Raw genomic sequence first — 23,475 nt, forward strand, 5'->3', positions numbered from 1 at the left:
TACCGATGGATTTTAGTGGCCATCGGTATTTCCCATCGGTAAACGCGCGTATTCTTGTAGTGGTGGTTGTTTTGAAGCTTCAACTTCATATTTGGGTTTGATGAAACATTCTGAAACTACTTTTATTTGTTGATGATTTAAGTCCACCATATTTGGTTTTAGCAGCAATTAAGCTAGTTGTATGATTAATTATTTGATTTGTTAAGAAGATCAAAAGTTGTGGTAGGTGAGAGAATGGCCAATTTCCATTGTATTAAAAAAGTGAAGCAAAGAACACCAACAAGGTCTTGATGACTTTGTGATTAACACTGAGAGTCTGAGAAGTACGATACATTATAGGTCCAAACCTCTCAATTCACTTGTAATAATTTGTGTTATCCTCATGACTTATTTAACAATAAAAATAAAGCAAAAAGTAATACAATTTTATACGTCTATGATAGTAGTAAAAATGTCCAAGAAGATCCATTTTATCGAAACAAAAGGATAAAAGGTGGACTATTTGACTAAAACTAGTTACTGTACAACAATTTTCTAGAGGATAGAAAAAGAAAAAAGAAAGAAAAAAAGAGGGGGGGGGGGGGGGGGGGGATATTACATTATTGGGCTTATAAGGAAAATTGAGGCCTTTTTGCATTTGGTCTAAAGATAATAATTGGGTCCGTATACTTTGGTTGATTTTTAAGGATTCAACTTCTATTTTGGGTCTAACAAAACATTCTGCAAAAATGATTAAAAATTTGACTAATTACTTCACAATAGTTCAGCTTAATGTTGGATGCTTATTTTATTTTGGATGAAAATGATGAATAAAAATAAGTTTCTATATTTTGTGCATAGGCTGCTAGAGCAGATGATGATTATTTCCTCGCAATTTTCCTACTTATAATTGAAATTAAATTAGAGCGTAGTTTAAAATTATGCATATTAATATATTAAAACTCCTAATACGTATTTTACATAGGGGTAGCATCATAATGATATGTGCTAATCAAGATTAGATCTGCAAAAACTCAAATTAAATTAATAATTCAAAAGTATTAGACTACAGTCTGACTAGTCACTACACCAAAGCAATTGTTTATTTTTATGATTAATCTCCATATAATACACAGTACTATTCGTGATCTTATTATCGTTACTTCATAGATGCCAACTTACTGAGATGGTTAAAATATCAGAAGATAGATAATCAAATAAAACATGAGACCGAATCGATCCCTTCTACATCATTTTACCGAGACAAAACTCATAAACTCCTCATCGGATTCAAGAGCATTCATTGTCTGAGGTTTAAGACATATCTCTGCATCAACACTTCCTCCCCCTTCGCGCCCCGGGTTCAGGGTCACCTTCCCATCATCCTTATTAGCATACCCAGCTAAAACAGCCACTGCTTTACCAAGTCCAAATTCCGGACCATACATATCAAATTTTGCAGACCCGGCAATCAACACTCCATTAGTCTCATAATACGCAGATTTTGAGCCTGTTTGCGCCACATAAGGAGCCTTAGCAAAATTAAGAAGGCGTTTTCGAATTTCAATATCGTCTATTGACTCCACACTTTGTCGAACCAACAACGCAGTCGAGCCCAAACCAAGGCCAAGTAAGTCGCCCACCTTGGATGCACATTGCATTCCTTCAATGTAATTCCCGAAACACTCTTGGGAGAATGGAGGTGTAATTCGAGTCCGCCAACTTAAAGCAAACGAACAAATAATCTTTATACTTGGTTCCAAATTTCTAACACGGGTAATAGACGTCCATATAAACGCAGCTAAGGCTTGAAAGGAGGATATAGTAACATTGTCATCATTAATATTTTCACATTCTTCGTTAGCCTTAGCTTTCAACATTGACATTGCCTTAGACGAGAAATGGAAAATTCTTTCTCTTAATGCGCCTGGATCAAACCTATATACGAACTCGTCTGGTTCGAGGTATGGTAGCTTGATGATCGGACCATATCCTTCAGGAAAATAAGGCTTGTACATTGGTTTTCGAGAGACTGTGATGTCCTTGGAAGAATCTGCATAGACTGCATTATTTAACAATGTCAATAATTTGGCATAGGTTTATCTTATTGAGTATATATACCAAATAAGTGAAATGTATAGATAAATACTAATTTAAGGCCTCATTTGTTTGACACGGAAAATAAATTCCCGTAGGAAGTTGTATTTCATGGGAAATCATTTTCCAAATGAAATTCCTAGGAAATTTCTTTAGGTTGCGTTTGGATACAAGTAATTAATTTTAAATGATTCATTTAAAATCTAGAATTACAAATCATAGAATTCAATTCCAAAATATACGTTTGGGAAACATTAGAATTTCAATTCTATGATTTCAAATTCTAAATGGTGTTTGGAGCCTTGGAGAGTAGGAGGTGAGTAGAATTTGTGAAGTAAATCTGGAAATTTATGAATGATATATCTATCAATTTCTTTGGTAATCAATTAATCATCAAATCATACAATGATGCAATCAATTTGATTATTTGAATTGAAAAAAAAAATCGGATGTAAAATTACCAAAGTAGCTTAATATAGATGACATCAATGCTTTGCTACTTGTAATTTGCTTCATATCTACCAAAAATAGCTTGTAATTACAAGATTTATTGTCAAAATTGTTCGAAGATTGAGATATTCTGTGCGTAGAGCATAGGTTGGTGATAAGGTGCATGTATAACAATCGTTGAACAAAAGTTGGAGACAAGCAAAATTCACAGTAGTGAGTGGTTGTAGTAATGGAGGATAGAGAGAGAAGGTTGTGGTTGTTGGAGCTTTAGAGGAGAGAGAAAGGAAAATAGCACCAAAAGAAATTGAAATGACATGTATTAAGTTGGAATTTGAAATTAATCAAACTTGACTGATTTTGTAATTCACTTGGAATTGGGCCAAATACAAATTTAACTGTTAACATTATCCAAACAAGACACTTGACCCAATTCCTGGATTTGAAATGAAAACCTTAAAACCAAATAGGCCATTAAGTTGTTTGGTTGTGCAATGGGAAGTTGGATTTCCCTGGAACTTTGAATGACTAAGGGGAGCTAGGTAATTCACTTTCTATATTTTGTGGGAAGTGAAAATTCCCATGTATTCCAACTTCCCCTATTTTTACTTTTTTTATGTCAACCAAACAACACTCCAAATTATAAAATCTCATGAATTTTCACTTCTCCCATTTTACTTTGTTAACCAAACAACCCTTAAAACTTTGTTTACATGTGGGAAAATTTGACAATAACCACCTAATATTGTTATTATTTTAGGAATTACCCATACAATATTTTATTTATTTATTTTGATTTCACTACCAACTACTTCCTCCGTTTCTATTTAGTTGATACGTTCAATTTAGGCACACATATTAAAGAGATGAGAGAGAGTGAGAGAGAATGATAAAGCAAGTGGGGTACACTTAAAATGCAAGGTATAAAACTTACCCAAATAGTAAACGTGTTAAATAAAAAAAACTTCCTAAAAGTAAATACGTGTCAACTAATAAAAAACGGAGGTAAGTATATTTTAGTAAATACCAAATTTTCCTACCAAATCGCCCTAAACCTTCAATATGACATGAAGTACGAAAAAAAAAATTACAATAAAAAAATTGTATATCCTTTGTAAATTTCAAACCTTTATCTTTTAAGGACCAAAAAAACTAATTTCCCTCGATGTTCAGATTATTAAAAAAAAGGATATATAGTTAGATTAATAAACCCAATTTTTTTTTTTAAAAGAATCAGAGCTATTGAAATACTAAAAAAAGTCCCTCGTGCTAGGGTTAGTCGTCCCGTACTAGGGTTTGTCGTTTTCCTGTGCGTATCTCGTTGATTTCTGTGCCAATTTCTCTGTTTTTTCGTGTTTTTCTGTTCGGATTCTTATTTTACGAGTGCATACAATTCTGATTTTCGTATGGAGGAAGAGCTGTTAAAGGATTGGGAGAAATTCTCTCTCACCGAGGATGAGAATGTTGTTGTTGGAGGTGCGCTTGATTTTGACGATGGAGGTGGAACAACTGAACCTTGCTCTGGTAGGGAAACTGCTGACTGAGAAGACTTTCAGCGTCGAAGCAATGAAGCGTACTCTGAATTTTGTTTGGCGCCTGCAAGATAGCATCGTTATCAATTCGGTGGACACAAATCTTTATGTGTTTCAGTTCTTTAAGGAGGGTGATAAGCAGCGTATTCTGGCTGGAAGTCCTTGGTTTTTTGATGGAAAACTTCTACTGCTGAAGGAGATTCAAGGGGGCGAACAACCATCTGAGGTGTGTTTTAACGATTCTCCTATGTGGGTTAGATTGCTAGATGTCCCTTTTAATAGAAGAAATAAATCTGTGATGCATGATATTGGTGAAGCTCTTGGTGGTTTTCTTGAATTTGATGACTTTAATCCGTTGGATTGGGGTGAGTATATGTGAATTAAGGTTCGAATTAATGTCAATAAACCGCTGCGAAGGGGTCTATTTATTTCGGTGGGCAGTTCGAAACCGAAGTGGATCGATATCAAGTATGAAAGGCTAGGTGATTTCTGTTTTTTCTGTGGAAAACTTGATCACATTGACAAGGATTGTCACTAGTAGAAAAAACTAAATGGGAAGCCCCTATTGGCAAGCGGTTTTTCAAATCCGCTTCGAAAGACCCAATTTTTTTTTTTAAAAAAACTCTTTTTTAGAATGGCAAGCGGTTTTGGCGCGAACCGCTTCCCATTACAAGTATTGGCAAGCGGTTCGGGGTTGAACCGCTTCCCATTTGTTATAATGGTAAGCGGTTCAACCCCGAACCGCTTGCCAATTCAAAAAAAAAATGCGGGAGATCGGGCTCCTGTACAACACTTATTCGAAATTTTCGGTGAAAATTTCAATCCCCCCCAATTGAAACATACAGTAGCTGCTCAACTCCTCTCTTTCACTCCCCTCTCTTTCTCAGCCATACTCCTTCACCACCACGCCGCCGCCACCACCACTCCTTTCACTCCCTTATCTTTTTTTTTTTTTATTTTTATTTTCATGGGTTTGTATGTAAGTAGCTGCGAATGGACTGTGCGAGCTGAGGGTTTCTGCGTTTGTGTGGGTTGCTGCGCTCGTGGGGAGGTGTTGCTGGTGGTTGCTGGTGTTTTCGTGGGTGTGGGTGTCATCAATTCGTGGGTGGCTGGTGCCTGGTGGTGTGCGTTCTGATTTTTCACCCCACCACCACACCTTTCTCTCTCCCTGCCCTAATTGAAGCTACTACCTCTTTCAAAGGCACAACAATTAACTCTCACTCTCAAATTAGGGTGAGCTCTTGCTAAACTTTACTTCAATATGTATTAATTGTTTGTTTATTCCAAACTTTAAAGTTAGGGTTTCAAATTTAGTGAACACATTTATCTTAATTGTTTTATTAATTGTGATTTTTTTTCCATAATGTATGTTAATTATTACTTTAATTGTTTAAATGTTATATATATATATATATATATATATATATATATATATATATATATATATATATATATATATATATATATATATGTTGTTTGAATATGAGTAGCTTTAAAGTTAATTTTTTGAAGAGAATAGTTATTAGTTAACATGTTAATTAGTTTGTTAAATTTGGTTAGTAAATTATAATGTTTGAATGGATTGCTATGAATGAATGAATGGATTATTAAATAACCTTAGTTTGATTTTAGGTAATTTAATTAGCAATATATGAAATTATGAATGAATGAACTTGTGTATTTTTGAATGTCATATAAATGCAAATTATTGAATGCTTGCATCATCATTTGCCTAGATACCCGTTCGAGTCTTTCTCATTAGGAGAAAGTCTTGAATAGTCCCCGGTTGGGACTGTTCTTGGGCGTTTAATCTCACTTAGGTAGTGAATGTATGTCTCTTTTTCGATTTTAAGGAAATCTCGGCTTATCATTTTCTCACCATGTTCTCTGGGTGCATATTTAGGTAAGTAATTGCCTACATTGTGTACTTGGAGAACTGGGGGGAAATGCTGCCGGATTTTCCTTAAAATTGAAAAGTTGACATACCTTCACTAGTGAGATTAGACGTTCAAGGATGGGTTAGGTTGGAGTGATAAGGACCTTTTGGGAGCATTCATTTTTACGCGATATGGATGAATTATATGATATATGTACTTTGATTGACATAATTCATGTTACATTTATACATTATTTGAAATGTGTCGGTATATTTAAAGGCAATTTAAAACGGCAATGGATCGCGGTTGGATGTATGGTAGACGTGATACATTCGAATTCTTTAATGGGCTTCAAGAGTTTTGCAAGAGTGCTTCACAGTATCAGCTCAGTACGGGTGAAAATTACCTTTATTGTCCTTGTGTCAATTGTAATAATGTCACAAGGGTCGATAGTGTTGATACCATCATGGCTCATGTTCAATGTCATGGGTTTAGGCCTCAATATCATGTGTGGGTTTGGCACGGTGAAAAGGGATCGTATAGAGAGAATGTTGTTGGGAATGAGACGCATTGTAAAAGTGTCGAGATTCGTGTGGAAGAGGAATATGGGAGTGATGATGATGGAGATGGGGATGAGGATGGGGATGAGATCGAAGATGTTGGTTATGATCACTTGGATGAGATGATGCGTGATGTTGAAGGTGAATTTAGTGACCGATCTGATGTATTTGACTCATTATCAGAGGCTGCCAAAAAGCCTTTGTATCCTAGGTCCAAAAAATACACAAAACTCTCAGCCGTGCTAACACTTTTTAATATTAAGTCAAAGCATAACTGGAGCGACACTAGTTTTACTTCTTTGTTGATTGCGTTATGTGACATGTTGCCTGATGGGAATGAACTTCCTAATTCCTACTATTATGCAAAGAAACTCATGTGTCCATTTGGTTTGGAATATAAGAAGATACATGCATGTCCTAATGATTGTGTTCTGTATCGAAATGAATATGAAGAGTTGGAGGAGTGTCCACGTTGCGGTAAGTCGCGCTACAAGCAAACAAGCTGCAATGTTGGTATGAATGGACCTCCTGCCAAGGTGTTGTGGTATCTTCCCATTATTCCAAGGTTAAAACGTCTATTTTCAATACCAAAAGATGCTAAGAACTTGAGATGGCATGCAGAGGGGAGAAAGAAAAATGGTTTGTTGAAGCATCCGGCTGATTCTCCACAATGGAAGAACATCGATATGAAGTTTAGGGAATTTGGTGATGAAGTTAGAAATTTAAGGCTTGGGTTGTGCACGGACGGTATGAATCCATTTGGCACTCTTAGTACCAAACATAGCACATGGCCTGTACTTTTAGTGATCTACAACTTGCCTCCGTGGTTGTGCATGAAACAGAAGTACATAATGCTTTCACTTTTGATAACGGGGCCAAGGCAACCTGGAAACGACATAGATGTTTACCTTGAGCCCCTTGTTGATGATTCGAGAAAGATGTGGGATGAAGGAGTTTCTGTTTTTGATGCCCATAAGAACGAGATGTTCATATTGCGTGCTGCCCTTATGTGGACCATCAATGATTTTCCCGCATATGGCAACTTGTCCGGGTACAAGAACAAAGGGAAGAAAGCATGTCCCATATGTATCGATGACACACCAAGCGTGTACCTTCACAACTGGGGCAAAGATGTGTACGTGAGGACCCGATGATTGCTTAGGCGCGATCACCCATATCGTAGGCAGAAAAAGGCCTTCAATGGGAAAGTGAAAGAGGGGGTTGCACCTAGGGCATTGAGTGGAAAAGAGGTTTATGCTAGAGTGAAGGGTATACCATGTGTTTTTGGTAAAACAACGAAACCAATAGACCCACATGCTCTCTTTAAAAAGGAATCAATCTTTTGGAAGCTTGAGTACTGGAAAGAACACGATGTTAGACATTGTCTCGATGTGATGCATATAGAGAAGAATGTTTGTGATGCAATTGTTGGGACAATTATGAACATTTCTGGAAAAACAAAGGATGGAAAGAGTGCGCGATTAGATTTGCAAGCTTAGGGGGTTCGTCCGGAATTGTAGGTTAACACAAAGGTAGTGAAGGCAACGGTAAAGGAAAAGGGAAGCGAAGATGGTGGACAAAAACGTAAGGGGAAGCGCAAGGACAAGGCCACGGGTAGCTCAAAGAAGAAAGTTGATGGAAAAGGCAAGAATAAAAAGGTTTATTTACCTCCAGCTTGCTACACATTGTCAAAGGAAGAAAAACGAAAGTTTTGTGCTTGTTTGTATGACATTAAAGTTCCATCTGGGTTCTCGTCAAACATGAAAAGATTTGTGTCCTTAAATGGAGAATTGAAGTTGACAAGTATGAAATCCCATGATTGTCACATGATGATGCAAGTATTCCTACCGATTGCAATTCGTGGTATTTTACCGAAGCACGTGAGAGAAGTTATTACAAGCCTTTGTTCCTTTTTCAATACTATATGCAGCAAAGTGCTTGATCCCTTTACACTTGATGCTCTCCAGGCGAATGTTGTTGTAACTATGTGCAAATTTGAGATGTATTTTCCACCGTCACTTTTTGACATAATGGTGCATTTGATTCTTCATTTGGTTTGTGAGATTAAGTTGTGCGGTCCAGTCTTTATGAGGTGGTGCTATCCTTTTGAAAGACACATGGGTACATTGCAAGATAAAGTCAGAAATCCAGCCCATCCGGAAGGTAGTATGGTACAAGGAATAGTGGCTGAGGAGATTGGTAATTTTGTGGAAGAGTATGTTGACGTTGCCGAACCTATTGGGCTTCCCACTTCCCGACATGAAGGGAGACTTGATGGTCATGGCACAATCGGGTCGAAACGGATCTCACCTACTCGAGATCAGTTCTTGCAAGCTCACCTATTTGTGCTTCATCATGTTGTTGAGGTTCACCCTTATTTAGAAGAGCATATGGATAGTTTGCGTGTCGAATTTCCATCTAAAGGGGAAAGGGCACTAATGCAGTTGCATAATAAGATGTTTTTGAAGTGGTTCCATGATCGTGTGATGCATCAATTGGATGAGGGTGTCTCTAATACAATAAAGTGGCTAGCTTATGGTCCAAAGGAAGATGTTCATTCATTTGAGGGATATGACATAAATGGATACACATTCTGGACTGAGCGTCGGGATCAGAAATCCTCATCGACTCAAAACAGTGGTGTCACTCTTGTGGCTTCATCAACAGAATTTGCAAGTGCAAAGGATACATCACCAGTTGAGGCACTATTATCCTACTATGGACGAATTCAGGAAATATGGGAACTAGATTACCGTGAGTTCAAGGTAGGTCTATTCAAGTGTAAATGGGTCGATAATAACAGGCGCAACGTCAGACATGACGACTTCACTCTTGTAGACCTTGGCCACTTGCGGGATAGTTTGGAACCATTCATCCTTGCATCTCAAGCTAAGCAAGTGTTCTATGTAACTGACCCAGCCGATCCTAAATGGTCCATTGTCCTTGCTGGCAAAAGAAGAATTTTAGGGGTTGGAGATGTTGAAGACGAGGAAGAATATGATGCATTTGATGATTCACCCCCTTTCACTGCTCCTAGACTTGATGTAGCAAATGATGCAGACAATGACACTACTTATATTCGATCAGACCACAACGAGGGAATACTCGAATGAGGTACTTTTATTGATGCATGATTATAAAAATCTCTAGCTTGATTAGATGTGAACTATAAATTCATGTAAATAAAGATGTTGGGAAAATTAGAACCTCATTTATGTCATTTTGAGCTTATATCGCTCCTAAAACCTTGTTTTTGCATGAAATCAATGACTTTTAAGCATTTTCAACTTATAAACATGTTATGTATACCAAATATATATTGTTAGAAGGATTAGATGTAAAGGTGGAATGAAAAGAAAGAAGTTGGGAAAGTTAGAACATGTTATATATAACAAATATCTTTCGCTCTTAGCGCCTTGTTTTGTAATGAAATCAACGACTTTTAATCATTTTCAACTTATAAACATGTTATATATTCCAAATATATATTGTTAGAAGGATTACATGTGAAGGTGGAATGAAAACAAAGAACTTGGGAAAGTTAGAACATGTTATATATAACAAATATCTTTCGCTCTTAACACCTTGTTTTTGCATGAAATATTTGACTTTTAAGCATTTTTAACTTATATTCATGTAATATACACTAAATATGAATTATAAAGAGGATAACATGTGAATTCGTTGTGAAAACAAAGAAGTTGGGTAAGTGTTTGATATTTTGGTGAAGCACCTTTGATTACTTTTAGTTATGACTAACAATTTGCTTTGCTTGTGATCGTAGGTGTGTATACATCATGGGTAGTGATGAGAACCTTCATTTGGATGAGGATATGGATGATGAAGACCGTAGAAGTTCTCACTCTGATGACCCGGAGTATGATGTTAATAAGGAGACAGATTTAGGTGAAGAGGAAGACCAAGCTCATGACGAGTTGCAACATAGGCTTGTGAAGTATGAGATATCAGCTGAATGTGCCCCCCCCCCCCCCTATTAATGATAATGTTGTATCCGAGTTTGTATGTGATTCACAAGGACAAAGTCACATGCAAAGTCAAGTGAAAACCACCGGTGGTGGAGGGGGGGTAAAGGAACCGGTGAAGAGAAAAGCTAGGGGTGCAACAAAAGCTTTTAAGAAACCCGGGGTACCCATGGTTCTTTAGTATGACGAGTTCGGTCAACCTGCTGGCCAATGGCGCGACAAATATTCCCAACACGTTGTCATACTAACTCGTAAAATACCCATTACACTTGATTGGGCCGAGGTACCACCCGGGTTGCTTCAAACGGCTTGGGACGATACAATGGTAAGTCTTTTGAATTTGCTGTTTTATTTTGGCTTACAAATCATGTAGTACAAGAAAGAGGCAAAACCCGCAATTCCCCTCGGCAATTTCCATGGCCTGCTGCTTCTGCCTACAAGCTGCCTAGGCTTCTGCAGCTACCTGGGCAGTTGCCTGGGCCTGCTGCAGCTGCCTGGGCCTGCCAGGGCTGCTGCTGCTGCCTGGGCAGTTGCCTGCCTGGGCCTTCCAGGGCTTCTGCTGCTGCTTGGGCAGTTGCCTGGGCTGCTGCTGCTGCCTGGGCAGTTTCCTGGGCTGCGGCAGTTGCCTGGGCTGCTGGGCCTGCTTCTCCTTTTTTTTTGTTTTTTTTTGTAAAAAACTATTAACGTTGACAGTTGTCATTCTTACAGAGTGTGTTTAACATTCCTGATGAGCCAGCCAAGAGAAAATCGTTTGAAGCTTTTGTACAAGAGAGATTCAAAAATTTCAAAAGTTACTTGAGAACTAGATGGATCCATAAGAAAAAAAGGAAAAGACCAAAGAAAAATAAACAAGCTACTGAAGGAGAGGAGAAACCTGATATCAAACCGTGGGAGATATATCCACAAATACTTCCGGATGACTGGAACAAGTTTGTGGAGAAATCAGTTACCGCGGCTGCACTTGTATGTTTTGTTTATATATATATATATCAGTTTGAGTAGTTGTTTGATGTGATTTTGGTTTAGTACAAATATGGATGCTAACATTTCTTGATATGTAGGAAAAAAGTGAAAAAGCTAGAACCAATGCTCAGAAGAAATTGTATAGCCATCATATGGGTTGTAAGACATTTGCGGAATCTAGACCAAAGTGGATCAAAGAGGGTCTATACCCCATAGACAAATTATCAAAATCTGATAAACCGCTTTCTTCCACGGTCTCCACTTTGGTATGTCGTGCAATTGACTGGTGGTGTGCTATGCATGGGATTGACAAGAACACAGGCAAGTATGTCATGCATCCGGATACAAAAGCAGTAGCAGATGCACTTGTAAGCAACCTAAGCTACTTTTGCTATTATTACACCCTTATTATTAAATATTTTCATATAAACTACTTCTTACTTGGAATTTGTAACTTCTTGTTTTGTTACAGCTTGATCATACATTGGAAATAATTGAAGGCAAGCTCACTCCAAGCATTGAGAATGATCCTTTTACCTTGGCTTTGGGAAAACCATACCACCCTGGGCGAGTTATTGGTTCAGGAGGGAAACACCTAGGGTGGGAAAAGGTGATGGGTTCAGAATACACTAGATCGGGAAGAAGTAGATCAAGTGTTAATTCACCATATCGTATGGATGACAAGGAAAAGGAATCACTTAAGGCGGAGATACGCGCAGAGATGCAAGAACAAATGCAAAGTCAATTCAATGCCATTTTGAAGCACATGAACTTGCCAAACTTGCCATTACCCTCGATTACCCCGGTGGACTCATGTAGTCACCCAGACCGCGCCGTGGACGATCTAGTTGTTGAGAGCGAGGTAATTTCATTACAATCAAAATATAAAATATGAACTTAATTGGTCTCTTTAAGAACTTGGTCTAACGGGGTCTGTTGCATGCCTAATTATATTACCATTGCAGATTCATAGTCCTCCGCATGCAGAGTTAATGAAGATTGCAAATCCAACACCAGAACCTTTCCCTGATGTTAAGGTAAACTCCAGTAGCTAATCATATGTGCTTCTATTAAACTTTCGTCGGTTAGTTCATAACTAATGTCCTAATCAACTGTGTAGGAAGAGACGCCTTGTGAGCTTCTTCACCCCGGGGAAAACAAGGATGGAGAGTTGCCTTTGGTGGGGTATGGTAGCGCACAACCGTTTGACAAGGTCCATTTCAAGTCTAATACTAGTACCCACTATATCTCGGTCGGGATCAATTCTATAGTAGTTGGGTTTGAGGACTTACCACTACCGGTGCCTAGAGAGGAATATGATTTCTTTAACCTGATTGATGCGAAAGGTAGCTTTGTGCAATGGCCACGTGATCGGGTGAGGTTGTTAGGAGTGGTAAGTATACACTACTTGTTTTTAATTAAAACATGTCTACATAAACAATAACTTGTAATATGACCATGTATTTTTATGTTACTAGGTTACAAAGGAAAATCAGCCCGCTAAAAGGAAGAAGGTGGAGAAGCCAAAATCCAAGGATGTCCAACCTCCAAAGATCATGGAACAAGGATAAGGGTCAAAGGGTGAACACTTGTCGAATAAGAGTTCGAGAGCTTCTTCGACTCCACTCGTAGAAGCCGAAGTCCTTAAGTCGCTCTCAAAAGCTTTTTTTTTCTTCACAACCGTGTTAGTGAGTTGCCCATGGATAAACAAATTCAAGTGTTTTTGCCTAAGGCATTGTTCCACTATGATGAGGATGCGATCGCATTTATTTCAAGAGTGGATGTGAAGGAATTTCTCACCGGTTCAGAGATTAACATTTCCATTATTCAAGCGTTCATGAGGTGATGCAATGCTACCATTCCTAATGATATTGTTTTCTTGATATTTCTGAATGAAAACAATGCAAATACTAATAATTTTCCCACATTACTCTTATGAAGGTCACTACAGGTGCTCATTATTAGTAAACCCAATTCTCAGGCTGCAGTTGGGTGGTTATGCCCCGAGGAGACCTCTGGAACCAGATGCTTACATAACCCTCGTGAGGTGGTAGATTACCTTGCGCGGAGTTTGAAAGAATCAACGCATGCGGGAGACAAGTTCATATTAGCCCCATGCTTTGAGGAGTACGTTTAAATATGTCATAATTTAGTTCTTTGTTAAGTATATATGTTGACGTCTAACACTGATGGATTGTTATTTGGTGAAAATATATATGCAGTGCTCATTGGAGCCTTATGGTGGTATGTGTTGCTAATAACACAATCTACTACTTTGATTCGGCTAGTACTTGGCCACCACGGAAGTTGCTAGTGCAGAACCTACTGAATGGGTAAATATTGATTCCTGTTGTTGAATATCCTCACCTAAGTTATTGAGTAGTTATGTTTCTTACTTTGAACTTATTTTCCTAAAGTGTGATGAAGAAGCTAAATTGTCGTTCTGTTGCGGGTCCAACGTGGAAATATGCAAAGGTAATGCTTTGAACAGTGCTTTGTTTAATAAACTTGGCTTCGATTATGGCTATGCATGACTAGATTACCTTTGTATCATGTAAGTGTGCGCAACAAGACAACGGAGTTGATTGTGCCCTATACGTGATGAGGTTTATGTTTGCCATAGTCAATTGTTGCACGGAAGCTCAACACGTTGAGGAGGCATGGGTTTTTTTTTTCCAGATCAATAATTGCTTCCATGGCAGCTGCAGCAGCCACGGCAGCAGCAGCAGCAGCCCAGGCAGCTGCTGCAGCCATGGCAGCAGACCAGGCAGCTGCAGCAGCCCAGGCAGGTGCCCAGGCCGTTGCAGCAGCCACGGCAGCAGCCCAGGCAGGTGCCCAGGCCGTTGCAGCAGCCACGGCAGCAGCCCAGGCAGCTGCAGCAGCCACGGCAGTAGCCTTGGCAGCAGCAGCAGCAGCCCAGGCAGGTGCCCAGGCAGCTGCAGCAGCCCAGCTAGCTGCAGCAGCCATATGGCAGCAGCCCGGGGAATGTGGTAGTATTTTATGAACTTGGTGCGTAATTGAAAGTGAATTTAGCCATTGTGGTAAAATTTTTTGAACTTGTTGCGTAATTGATAGTGAATTTGGTAATGAAGTCATACATGTCATATTTGGGCCATTTTGGGTAAATTGCGTCCTAAAACTTAGTAAATTGTTATTTTGATGTGATTTCGAACCTTATACACCTAATACTAGGTAATAGTGACATGTTATGAGAAAGAAATAGTCCATTTGATAAAAAAATGTAGAAATTGGGCAAAGTAGTGGTCAAATAGGCCTTATTTGGGCCATTTTGGATGAAATCCGTCCTAAAACTTAGTAAAATGCATTTTGATGTGATTCCAAGCCTTAAACACCTAAGAATAGGTAATATTGACATGTTATGAGAAAGAATTAATTCATTTAATAAGAAATGTAGAAAATGGGCAAAGTAGAAAATAGGCCTTATTTGGGGCATCATGGATAAAAATGCGTCCTAAAACTTAATAAAATGTTCTTTTGATGTGATTTCAAGTCTTATTCACCAAGTACTAGATAATATTGACATGTTATGATAAACAATTAGTGCATTTGATACAAATTGTAGAAAATGGGCAAAGTGGAAGTCATATAGGCCTTATTTGGGCCATCCTTGTATAAAATGCGTCCTAAAACTTAGTAAAATGTTCTTTTGATGTGATTTCAAGTCTTAGACACCAAATACTAGGTAATATTGACATGTTATGATAAAGAATTAGTGCATTTGATAAAAAATGTAGAAAATGGGCAAAGTAGAAGTCATATAGGTCTTATTTGGGGCATCTTGTATAAAATGCGTCCTAAAACTTAGTAAAATGTTCTTTTGATGTGATTTCAAGCCTTAGACACCTAAGACTAGGTAATATTGACATGTTATGAGACAGAATTAGTGCATTTGACTAGAATAGTAGAAAATGGGCAAAGTAGAAGTCCAATAGGCCTTATTTGGGGCATCCTTGGATAAAATAGACCCTAAAACTTAGTAAAATGTTTTTTTGATGTGATTTCAAGTCTTAGAAACCAATTAATAGGTAATATTGAAATGTTATGATAAACAATTAGTGCATTTGATAAAAAATGTAGAAAATGGGCAAAGTAGAAGTCATATAAGCCTTATTTGGGGCATCCATGGATAAAATGTGTCCTAAAACTTAGTAAAATGTTCTTTTGATGTGATTTCAAGTCTTAGACACCAAATAATAGGTAATATTGACATGTTATGATAAAGAATTAGTGCATTTGATAAAAAATGTAGAAAATGGGCAAAGTAGAAGTCATATAGGCCTTATTTGGGGCATCTTGTATAAAATGCGTCCTAAAACTTAGTAAAATGTTCTTTTGATGTGATTTCAAGCCTTAGACACCTAAGACTAGGTAATATTGACTTGTTTTGATAGAGAATTAGTGCATATGATATGAAATGTAGAAAATGGGAAAAGTACAAGTCATATAGGACTTATGTGGGGCATCAATGGGTAAAATGCGTAATTTTCTTTTGATGTGATTTGTAAATGGCATAGTGCTCTTTTGATGTGATTTGTAAATGGCATAAATTAGTCCTAGCTAGCTAATTATTTGAATTTTTTTTTATAATAGTCAAGTGTTATATATATAATGTTTGTTTTTTTTTCCTAAAGGTTTGCGCGATTCAAAGGGAAGGCCCGTTAACAAGCAAAGAAATCGATGAAATTCGCGACATGTGGGCTTATTTCGTGACATTTGATGGCATCTATTAGTATTGTCGGAGTGGGTGCACACACACCAAATTAATTAGTGAGCTTGAGTTTAGTTATTAGTATGATGAACATTATTTTAGTTAGTATATGTTATTTTTTATATTAACATTAATTATGATTAGTACGTAGCTATTGATGGTGTTATATATCTTTACACATTTTGGTGTACTTACATATTATTGTTAATTCAATATTACAATGATGTTACTTTTGATATGATATATATATGTAATTTTTATTTCATGTATGTTATTATTGTATTATTATTAATAATATTAATATTATTAATAATAATAATATTATTATTATTATTAATAATATTATTATTATTAATAATATTAATATTATTAATAATAATAATATTATTATTATTATTAATAATATTAATATTATTGTGACAGGTCCCTATTATAATTAAGACATGACTATTTATATTAAAACAGGTCACTAATTATATTATTACAAATTAATAATAATTTTGGCAAAAAAAAAAAAAAAGAATGGCAAGCGGTTTAGGTTCAGAACCGCTTCCCATTTGAAGAGAATGGCAAGCGGTTTGGCGCCAAAACCGCTTTCCATTACAATTGATATAAGAGTATGTCAAGTGTAATGGCAAGCGGTTTTGGCGCCAAACCGCTTGCCATTCTCATCAAAAGGCAAGCGGTTCTGAACCGCTTGACATTTGAATGGCCATTGGCAAGCCCCCCATTAGGGAGCGGTTCAAAACCGCTTGCCATTGTGGGGTTTGAACCGCTTGCCAATTTGTTTTTTCTACTAGTGTGTGCTGCAAGGGAGGTAGGTAGGGAGGACGGTTGCGAAATTATGTACCAATATGGGGCGTGGATGCGTGCATCTCCAATGAAACCTCAACAAAAATCTTATGCGGTTCGGGAGAAGGAAAGAGCTTGGTGTGAGAAGTTTGAAGAGGCAAAGACGGGCTCAAACAATATCAGACCTAAAACTATCAAACTTGGTCCTATTGGTGCTGCGAGGAGGTTACACTTCATGAACGAGAAAATTAATAAAGTGGTGACTCAACCGAAGGTGAGAGAAGCTGCGCTGGCTCTTGTCTTTGATGAACAAAGTAGAAAGAATGTGCTGCGAACTCAAAGTGTTATAAAGGATGTTGCTGGTGGAAAGGAAGGGGAAGGTCATGGTGATGAACGAGTGAGCAATGTGGGTAATGTTGATGATAATGAGAAAACAGGTGCTAGTGTTGGTGATTTAATAGGTGCCAAGGGTGCTTTGGTGGTGGAGGACGGTGTGTCGAAGGTATCTACTGGGGGAGGGGGCGAGAGTGGTGACACGGGTGTTGCTTCGAAGGTGGAGGGGGGTATCATTAAAAAAACACAACTTGGGGGGTGAGTGATAAGAAGAAAAATAAAAAAACATGGAGAAGGGTGGAAAGGATGGAAGAGGGTTATAGTGGGTTTGATGGTGATGTGGGTACTGGCAGTAAGTGTGGGGAGGGTGCAAAAAATAAAAAAAGAATCCACATTAGTGAGGGGGAGGAAGTACCAGTAGATAAAAGGAAGAGAATGGATATCGATACTAGTTCTGGGGACAGATTCATCCAAGTAGAGGGAGGTGGTGTTGACCACTCCCTCGAAGGACAATGAAAATATTAAGTTGGAATGCTCAAGGACTTGGCAACCCTTGGGCGGAAAGAGCTCTTCGTGACTTGTGTTGGAGAGAGCGGCCGGATGTGGTTTTTTTAATGGAAACTATGATCGATGATGGTAGATTGGAGAAAATTAAAAGAAGGTGTGGTTTTGATAGTGGAGTGTGCTTGAGTAGTAATGGTAGATCAGGGGGGGAATTGGTTTTTGGTGGCGTGGTGTCTCTATTAATACCGTATCTTTCTCTACTCACCATTTTGCAGTTGATGTTTGTAACCCGGATGGCACTCCATGGTGGAGGGTGATTGGTGTATATGGATGGCCGGAGACGGAACATAAACATAAGACGTGGGACTTAATGAGATCTCTTAAAAATAGTTGTTCTTTACCGGTTGTCATGTTTGGTGATTTTAATGAGATTGTGAGTATGAGAGAGAAGGAGGGTGGTGTGGCTCGACGTGAATCATTAATGGATGCTTTCCGGGGTGCCATTGATGATTGTGGGTTGAGGGATTTGGGTTACAAAGGGACTATTTTTACATGGCGTAGGGGAAAGACGGTTGACACATTTGTTAGAGAACGCCTTGACAGATTTTTGGGTGATGATGCATGGTGTGAATTGTTCCCTAATTTTGTTGTGCGGCACTTGGTCAGCGAAGAGTCCGATCATACCCCTATATTACTTGATAATCTTAATTATTTTGAGAGGGGGAGGAAGGGTAAGTTGTTCCGTTTTGAGAGCATGTGGCTGTCGAATGATGATTGCGCCAAGGTGGTTTCGGAAGCATGGAAAAATAGTGAAGGCTTTGCTCCTCATTTGAGAATCGATCAGTGTGCAAATGACTTGAGAAAATGGGCTTCTAAAGCTTTTAGGGACACAAAAAAGGAAATAAAAAAGCTGGAAAGTGAGCTGCTTGCGGCTCAAGGGGGACATGTTGACGCAGCTATGCTTGATAATTGTGAGAAGCTATCGAGCAAAATTAGTGATCTCCGAAGGCTTGAAGAGTCCTACTGGTATGCAAGAGCTCGAGCAAATGAAATGCGGGATGGTGACAAAAACACTTCATATTTCCACCGCAAGGCTAGCCAGAGACGCAAGAAGAATAGGATCGATGGTCTTACTGATTCTGAAGGAAATTGGGTCACTAACGAAGAGCGCATCAAGGGTATGGTGGGGGATTATTTCTCACAACTTTTTTCTTCTAGTGATCCATCTGGTTTCGATGAAGTTCTTGAGGGGTTAGATCATGTAGTCACAGAGGATATGAATGTCGCACTTATGGTGGAGCCGAGTGGAGATGAAATTAAGGAGGCGCTATTTCAAATGCACCCGAATAAGGCTCCGGGAACTGATGGTATGCATGCTCTATTTTTTCAGAAATTTTGGCATATTATTGGTTCGGATATTATTACTCTGGTTAAAAATTGGTGGCGTGGTTCTGTTGATATTTCTGAAATTAATAGGACTTGTATTGTGCTGATTCCGAAATGCAATGAGCCGAAATTTTTAACAGAATATAGACCCATAAGTTGTTGCAATGTGATTTATAAAATAATATCAAAAACACTGGCAAACAAGTTAAAACCTTTTCTGAATGATATTATTTCTATAAATCAAAGTGCTTTTGTCCCTGGGCGTCTGATTACCGACAATGCTCTAATTGCTTTTGAGATCTTTCACTATATGAAGAGAAGAGGGGAAGGTAGACATGGCTCGGTGGCTCTGAAACTTGACATGAGTAAAGCATATGATAGGGTCGAATGGGTTTTTCTGGAAAAGGTCATGGGTAAATTGGGTTTCTGCTCAGGATGGATTGCTAAGGTCATGAATTGTATTGCGAGTGTGTCTTTCTCCTTCAAGGTGAATGGTGACATATCGGGGAATGTAGTCACATCTCGGGGTCTTCGTCAAGGTGATCCTATTTCTCCATACCTTTTCCTATTTTGTGCTGATGCTTTTTCTGGCTTAATTTCGAAAGCAAATAGGGACAAAAAGATCAGTGGGGTAAAAATTTGTCGTGCTGCTCCTAGTGTTTCTCACTTGTTTTTTGCTGATGATAGTATTTTATTTGCAAAAGCTACTCTGCAGGAATGCTCAAAGATTGCTGAAATAATCAGTGTTTATGAGAGAGCTTCCGGTCAGAAAGTTAATCTAGATAAGACGGAGGTAGCTTTTAGCAAATGTGTGCCAGGAGATAGGAGGAATTTGATTATTGATACTCTGGGTGTGAGGGAAGTTGAGAGACATGAGAAGTATTTGGGTTTGCCAACGATCATTGGTAAATCTAAAAAAGCGATTTTTACCTGTTTGAAGGAGAGGATATGGAAGAAGGTGAATGGGTGGAAGGAGAGACTTATGTCAAGGCCGGGAAAAGAAGTTCTAATCAAGGTCGTTGCTCAAGCCATCCCGACTTACATGATGAGTATTTTCAAGGTGCCGGAGGGTTTAATTGATGAAATTCATTCTTTGTTGTGTAAGTTTTGGTGGGGCTCTAGAGAGGACGTTAAGAAGATGCATTGGCAAAATTGGGATAAGTTATGTTTGCCTAAATCGAGGGGTGGGATGAATTTTCGAGACCTCACTTGTTTTAATCATGTACTCCTAGCAAAGCAACTGTGGCGTCTACATTCGAATGAAACAACATTGCTTCACAAAATTTTAAAGGCAAAATACTTCAAGCACTCCTCGGTTATTGAAGCTAATAGAGGTTTTGATCCTAGCTTCTCATGGAGAAGTATATGGGGTGCTAAAGGGTTGCTGCATGATGGCCTTGTTTGGAGAGTTGGGAATGGCTCAAGCATAGACATTTGGGCTGATACATGGCTGCTTGTAGGGGGCAAACCGTGCAAAATTCCAATGACTACTGATGGTCCTGGTAGTATGTTGGTGTGTGAGTTAATGGATGATGATAGAAGAGGGTGGGATAGTGAAAAAATTTCGAATATTGTAGGTGCTGACTGGTGTGCGCCTATTCTTGCTACTCCCCTCCCTGCTAACCCGTGTGCTGACAAAAAATATTGGGGTTGGACAAAGACGGGAATTTATGCTGTTAGATCAGGGTATTGGCTCGCAAAGATGGGTAACTTCGAGGGTCACAACGATGGGTTGAGTGAGGAGGTATGGAAGTCAGTTTGAAAGATCAAAGGCCCTCCAAAATTGCAACATTTCTTATGGAGTGCTGTAAAAGGCAACTTGGCAGTCAAAGAAAGGTTGCGATTTCGCCACATTGTGAATGAAAGTTCATGTCCTGTTTGCGGGGCTCTGGAAGAAACTATTTATCACACCTTGTTCGAATGTGAAGCAGCAAGAGAAATCTGGGATCATAGTGAGCTGAAGGATAATATGGTTGGTGCGCCTGTTGGTTCGTTTGCTGCAATTTGGGAGTGGATTATACACAAGTATAGTGCTGACATTATTAGCTCTATGGCTACTCTTATGTGGGCAGCATGGAGATGTCGAAATCTGCTAATTCATGACAGCGAGAGACCCCATTTCTTCAGGTTAGCTGCTGGATTTTGTAAGCTAGTCCAAGATTATAATGTATACTCCAACAAAGTGATACAACGAGTGGCTGCTGCCCCTGCTACTACAAGCTTCAGCTCGTGGCATTCTCCTCCACCAGGGTATGTGAAATTTAACTCCGGTGCTCATGTTCCCATATCTGGTGTGGCTGGTCTTGGCGTAATAGGACGTGATGAGAAGGGTAGCCTATTCTGTGCAGCAACGAAGAGAGCCTATGGTACTCAACCAGAGTATGTTGAAGCTATGGCCGTGTCATATGCGTTGAGACTTGCTAGAAGGCTGGGATATAAGAAGGTGTGGGTGGAATGCGACTCCTTGAATGTTGTCAAGAAGGTGAATGATGGTGCCGAAGGTCTCTCTCCCCTGTTTGTGATCTATGATGATATTAAGTCCGATAGAGCTTGGTTTGATAGTTGTATTTTTTCACATGTTAAGCGTTCTTGTAACACCCCCGCTCATCTAGTTGCTCGATGGGAGGTTGGTGATTTTCAGGAGGTTGTTAAACTTGATTCCTTTCCCCAAAGTATTCTAAATTTGGTGGACTTGGATAATGCTTAATAAAATTGCTCTATCGGTTTTCAAAAAAAAAATAAAATAAACCCAAATTTTTTTTTTTTAATATTTGTTTTTTCTATGCATTTATGCATAAAGCTAAGTCAGCTAAATGAATGGATATGATGATGAGTCTTAAAGATCAAGATTCACTCAATTATAGTAGCTACTCCGATCCCTCCGTTCGTTTTTATTTACAGTGCATAATGAACATTTTTTACCACATAATTTAATACTCCTATGATAATGAGTAAATTTAAAATTCTAAAAAAATTATATTTGAAAAATATATCAAGCCAAAGCTAACAAGATTCCACCTAATATTAATTTAATGTTCATAATTGTGATTTTTTATAATCATATTTGTAAAAAGTTATTTATTTATTTATTTATTTAACCAAATATTTGTAAAAAGGTGAACACAAATGTCAAAATATAAGACTAAAAAGGTATGGATTGAGTTCTTTAATTATTTTGTTGTTGTTGTGGCTAGTACAAGACTACAAGTGTCCACTAATTATGTGGTTTCATGCAGAAACTTTCAGAAATCCAAAATGCTCAAAAGTCACAACTGATGGTGATACTACATGCATGTCTTAGTCAAGTAGCAGTAATTAATAAAACAATCAATTCAAGCAAGTTCTAAATTAATTAAAGAAAGCTAAGGACAATGAGTTGAATGAAGATCTACCTAATTGGAAATTTGTACCTTCAGTTTTATTGAGATTATTATCGTAGTGATTTTCATTATCCTTCAACTGTGAAAAAATCTCGGACAAGGTCGAGATAAAATGCCACAAGGAAGTACCATCTGCTAAACAATGATTCATGGTAAAACCGATGAAAACCCCGTCAAGTAACTCGGTTACCTGGATCGACAACAACGGCCTCGTGTGACCATCATAATTTACGGCCTTCTCACCAAGATCAAACAAGGAAGGTACAACCGGATGTATGTCGCAGGATGATAGGAGATCGGATACACTTAAGTCGACGACAGCGTGGATGAGGCGAGCTCCAGGACCGGTGGTGCAATCGACATAGACCCAAATGGCATGTTCATCATGGAACTTTTGGGTAGCAAGTTGACCTGCTAAAGGGTAGAAATAGACAAGAGCATGAGATAATGAAATTTTGAGCTTGCCCAAAAGTTGAGATTGCAAGTTTTGTGGTTTAGCATGGAATAGTAGACCCTTTTGTATATGGTCTAAAGATAAGAACAAATAATCAATTGGCGTTAAGTAATGGGGTTGTTTTGAAGCTTCAACTTCATATTTAGGTTTGATAAAACATTTTGAGAGAATTTTTATTTGTTGATGATTTGTTTCCACCATTTTTTTTTTTTTTTTGCTTGCAATTAGATCAAATAAACTAGATAGAGATTTCCCCTCAAAAAAAAAAAAAAAAAAAAACTAGATAGAGAGATCAATTTTTTAAAACGAGTAATATGGTGAATTGGTGATTGTAAAGAAAGAGATCCCCACATATCAGTATTTTATCACTACTACTTTATTTCCACATGAAAATTGTGTCTACGATATGTCAAATAACAAACACCATTCTCTTCCACATAAATTACCACTTCATTTTTT

The 23,475-nt window shown here is 38.2% G+C and overlaps 1 protein-coding gene across 1 annotated transcript; it reads right to left on the reverse strand.

Annotated features, from left to right (window-relative positions):
* Positions 1-997: 997 nt before the first annotated feature.
* LOC145589136 (putative acetyltransferase At3g50280) lies at positions 998-23,217 on the reverse strand. Its single transcript, XM_081645695.1, has 2 exons — positions 22,593-23,217; positions 998-2,041 (listed from the first exon to the last, which is right to left on the reverse strand). The coding sequence occupies exons 1-2, from the start codon at positions 23,215-23,217 to the stop codon at positions 1,230-1,232; spliced, it is 1,437 nt and encodes a 478-aa protein (XP_081501821.1). The 3' UTR covers positions 998-1,229.
* Positions 23,218-23,475: the final 258 nt, after the last annotated feature.

Source organism: Chenopodium album, chromosome 17 (assembly GCF_948465745.1).
Source record: "Chenopodium album chromosome 17, dcCheAlbu1.1, whole genome shotgun sequence".
Lineage (NCBI taxonomy): Eukaryota > Viridiplantae > Streptophyta > Magnoliopsida > Caryophyllales > Amaranthaceae > Chenopodium > Chenopodium album.

Excerpts from the sequence above, each read along its gene's own strand:
- LOC145589136 (XM_081645695.1), bottom strand. The coding sequence starts at position 23,217 with ATGGTGGAAACAAATCATCAACAAATAAAAATTCTCTCAAAATGTTTT. Across the intron at positions 2,042-22,592 it reads TAATCTCAATAAAACTGAAG|TCTATGCAGATTCTTCCAAG; the intron begins GTACAAATTTCC and ends TAAATAATGCAG.